This window comes from Orycteropus afer, unplaced genomic scaffold, assembly GCF_000298275.1.
Source record: "Orycteropus afer afer isolate SDZICR_OR568_19922 unplaced genomic scaffold, OryAfe1.0 scaffold00288, whole genome shotgun sequence".
Classification (NCBI taxonomy): Eukaryota; Metazoa; Chordata; class Mammalia; order Tubulidentata; family Orycteropodidae; genus Orycteropus; species Orycteropus afer.
Window position 1 is genome coordinate 3,254,176 of NW_006921875.1, and position 4,178 is coordinate 3,258,353.

Genomic DNA, 4,178 nt, shown 5'->3' on the forward strand with positions numbered 1-4,178 from the left:
TTTTGGTATTTTCACGCAAATTCTTCTGCTAGTTGGGGTTTAGTCCAATTCTGTATCCTTCCCTTCAAGGCTCAGGGGTCCAAGATTATCTTCTATGTCTGTGTTAATTGGTTTCCCTTTTCTTTGTTGAAGAGGGTCTTTGCAATCCTTCTGCCTAGTCCGCCATCTTGCCGGAAGCCTCCGGATTACATCTTAATATAAAGAAAACAAAAATACTCACAACTGAACCTATAAGCAGCATCATGATCAATGGAGAAAAGATTGAAGTTGTCAAAGACTTCACATTTCTTGGCTGTATAATTGATGCCAGTGGAAGCAGCAGTCAGGACATCAGACGACATATAGCACTGGACAGGTCGGCTGCAAAGGACCTTTTCAGGTGCTGAAGAGCAAAGATGTCTGCTTGAGGACTAAGGTGTGCTTGACACAAGCCATGATATTTTCAGTCATCTCATATTCATGTGAGAGCTGGACAATGAATAAGGAAGACTGAAGAAGAATTGATGTATTTGAGTTGTGGTGCTGGCAAAGAATGCTGAAAGTACCATGCACTGCTAAAAGAACTAACAAATCTGCCCTGGAAGAAGTGCAGCCAGAATGCTTCTTGGGAGGGAGAATGGCCAGACTTCATCTCATACACTTTGATCATGTTGTCAGAAGGGACCATTCCCTAGAGAACGATGTCATGCTTGGTAGGGTGGAGGGTCAATGAAAGGGGAAGGCCCTCAATGAGATGGATTGACACAGTGGCTGTGGTGATGGGCTCAAGTATAGCAAGGATTGTGGAGTTGGCATGCACTGAGGAATGTTTCATTCTGCTGTACATAGGGTCTCTACAAATTTGAGATGACTCAACGGCACCTAACAACAACAACATGGTGGATGATAAGCAACACATGACTATAATTTCTTTCTTTATTTTCTGAGGTGTTTATGGAAAACTCCTTTGGGTGAATCTTTATGTGTGTGTGTGTGTGTGTGTGTGTATGTATATATTACTCTTTTTTCTCTTTTATAGATTCTTTCTAATGAAGAAAAGAGATCAAATTATGATCACTATGGAGATGCTGGAGAGAACCAAGGGTACAAGAAGCAGCAACAGCAGCAAGAGTATCGCTTCCGCCATTTCCATGAAAATTTTTATTTTGATGAATCATTTTTTCACTTCCCTTTTAACTCTGAGCGGCGGGACTCAATTGATGAAAAGTATTTATTGCACTTTTCACATTATGTGAATGAAGTGGTTCCAGATAGCTTCAAGAAACCCTACCTCATTAAGATCACCTCAGACTGGTGCTTTAGCTGTATCCATATTGAGCCTGTTTGGAAAGAAGTCGTCCAAGAACTTGAAGGATTAGGTGAGATAAATTTATTTATTGGAAGATGTTTATATAGAAGGTGATATTTATATCTCTTTAATTAGATAGGATATTGGGGAGAAGGAGCAGTTTGTATAATTTTCCTTCACAAGTTCATGGTGATTGATGTTTTCCAGGGACACATTTTCAGAGAGGGGAAATGTATATGCCATTTTCATTTTGTCTTACTAATTTGAAGGTTTTTCTATATTTTTCTAACATCCAGTTGGGAAACTAATATGTAGAAGCTGCTCAGAAATTACTGAAATATTATTAAAATACAGAAGCCAAGCATCAATTTTAACACCTGTGGATTTTGTAGATAATTCTGATGATAGTTTTTATTTCACTGGGTAATGGCCATGGAGTACCACTCTCAGTCATGGATTCCATACCAGCCAGACCCACTGCTGTTGAGTCAATTCCAGCTCACAGCAACTATATAAGACATACAAGATTTTCCTATAAATCTTGACAGAAGCAGACTGCCACTTTTACAGAGTGACTAGTGGGTTCATACTACTATCCTTTCAGTTAGCAGCCAAACGCTTTAACTACTGTGCCACCAGGGCTCTCTGATCACAAATTGTTGTTGTTGTTGTTAGCTGCCACCGAGTTGGTTTTGACTCATAGCAACCCTGTGTACAGTGGCATACAACAACACTGCCTGGTTCTGTGCCATCCACAAAGTCATTGCTGTGCTTGAGCCTATTGTTGCAGCCACTGTGTTAATCCAGCATGTTAAGGATCTTCCATATTTACCACTTAAAACCAGAAAACCAAACTGACTGCCATCGAGGCAATTCTGATTCACAGCAACCTATAGGACAGAGTAGAACTGCCTTATAGGGTTTCCAAGGCTGTAAATCTTTACAGAAGCAGATTGCCTCACCTTTCTCCCACAGAGTGGCTGGTGGTTTCGAACCATTGACCTTTTGATTAGCAACTGAATGCTTTAACCGCTGTACCACCAGAGCTCCTGTAAATTTACTATTCAGTGCCAGGAATTAAGGGTCTCTGTACATAGTGCCTAAGGCATTTTGACTGATAACCAGAAGGCTGGCAGTTCAAACCCACCAGCCACTCCTCGGAAGGAAGGTTGGGTAGTGATACCACCTCAGAAACCCAAGGAGGGGTTGCTGTGAGTTGGATCAGACTCGACAGCAGTGAGTTTTTTTTTTTTTTTTTTTTTTTTTTTTTGGTATGCGTTCTGTAGGTACTAGCAGACCTGCTATTGAGGAAGTAAAAAGAGACAGACTTCAACATAGGGGCCTAGATTTCTCAGAATATACTGCTGAAGACCATTAATTTATTTATTCTAAACAAATTTTCAATCTGTTGTTCACAAGCACTGAGGTGCTTAGATTTGCAAAATGTTTTCCTGATGCTGAGTAAAAATCTTGATTACTCCATGTGGTGGGCAGACGGTAGAGGTGTGCTGTCGTTGCATAAATGCATGTTTAAGAAGGTAAGATTAGGTAGAAGCCACTGGATTGAAAAGCTTCTTTGCCACAAACCTAATTGGATTTTATGCTACACTAAATAATACACTGGAAACTGTTTAACCACTTTAGTCTAGGAGCTAGCATTAAGACCCAATAGCAGAACATGAATGTTAAGCCATTACATGATTTAGGATAATAATGAGTTTACACCATCAGGACTAGGGCAAGATTACAGTTTCAGCATACCAGACCAGCAGAGATTACAGTGAGGTAGAATTACACAGTGGTTGTGACAGATGAGCCATTGTTTCAATCTCTGCTCTGTCATTTAGTGTCTTTGTGTCCTCGGACAGATTACTTAACTCAAGTTTCTTCATCTCCAAAAGTGAGTAATAGTGCCAAGCTAACAGAATCATTATGTAGTTTAACTGAGGGGGAAAAAAAGGTGTTTTCTCCAAGCATGTGATATGTACTAAGCACTTAATAAATGAACCTTAGAGAGTTTCTAGTTAACTGGGTTTGTGGCTTATAAAAATCAATTTTTTGAAGTGCCTATTTTATGAACCCTTTTTCAAAATCTATCTTAAACTTACTAGCTTTTTCTTTAATTCACTGATTATCAGCCACCAAGTTTTGACTTATTTTTGAGCTGAGCTGAAAAGGTCACTAGGGGTTGAATGGGCGGAAAGTGGAAGAGTAGCTCCAGATGCAGAGGGAAGGATGCATGCAGAGAAACGAGCACTGAGTGTGCACAGAACAGCAGCAGCTCGGCGTGCCTTGCGGGTGGGCTGTGTGCATGAGAGGGGAGAGCAGGAAGAGCATGTTGGCAGCAGGTAGGAAAGAACCTTAGGCTCCAGGCCAAGGAAACTGGACTTTATTTTGTAGAATGTAATAAAACCTAGAAAAGTTTTTACCTAGAGGAGTGACCTAATCAGATATGTACTTGAGTAAGCTGTGTGAAGGACTGTTAAAGAAGTAAGAATAGATGCAGGGAAATTACCGGCCCTGACAAGAGACAACCAGTAGACTGAACTAGGAACAGAGAGTTCTGGACAAGGGTAGGGCGTTTCAAAAGGAAGATCATGGAGGCCTGAGGAACCTGGGTCCTGGAGAACATTTGGATGTAAGAAATGAGGACAAGAGAAGAGAGGGGTCAAGACTGACTCAGCTTTCAGACTTTAGCTACTGGGGGCCAGGGAATATAGTAGAGAAGAGTTGGATTTGGGGACAAATGGTTTGAGATAGGGACTGCAGTTTGAAAATACTGAGTGTAATGATGTAGACATGATAGTATAAGCATAATAGTAATTTGTTGTTGTTGTTGTTATGTGCCGTCGAGTCGGCCCTGACTCATAGCGACCCCTCCTTGGGTTTC

The 4,178-nt window shown here is 40.8% G+C and overlaps 1 protein-coding gene across 1 annotated transcript in view; it reads left to right on the plus strand.

Moving 5' to 3' along the window:
- Positions 1-4,178, plus strand: part of DNAJC16 (DnaJ heat shock protein family (Hsp40) member C16) — a 58,192-nt gene that overhangs the window by 17,787 nt on the left and 36,227 nt on the right. The window contains exon 3 of the mRNA XM_007950761.2: positions 1,019-1,358. Within this exon, the coding sequence (XP_007948952.1) occupies positions 1,019-1,358 (340 nt within the window). The remainder of the gene's footprint in view (positions 1-1,018; positions 1,359-4,178) is intronic.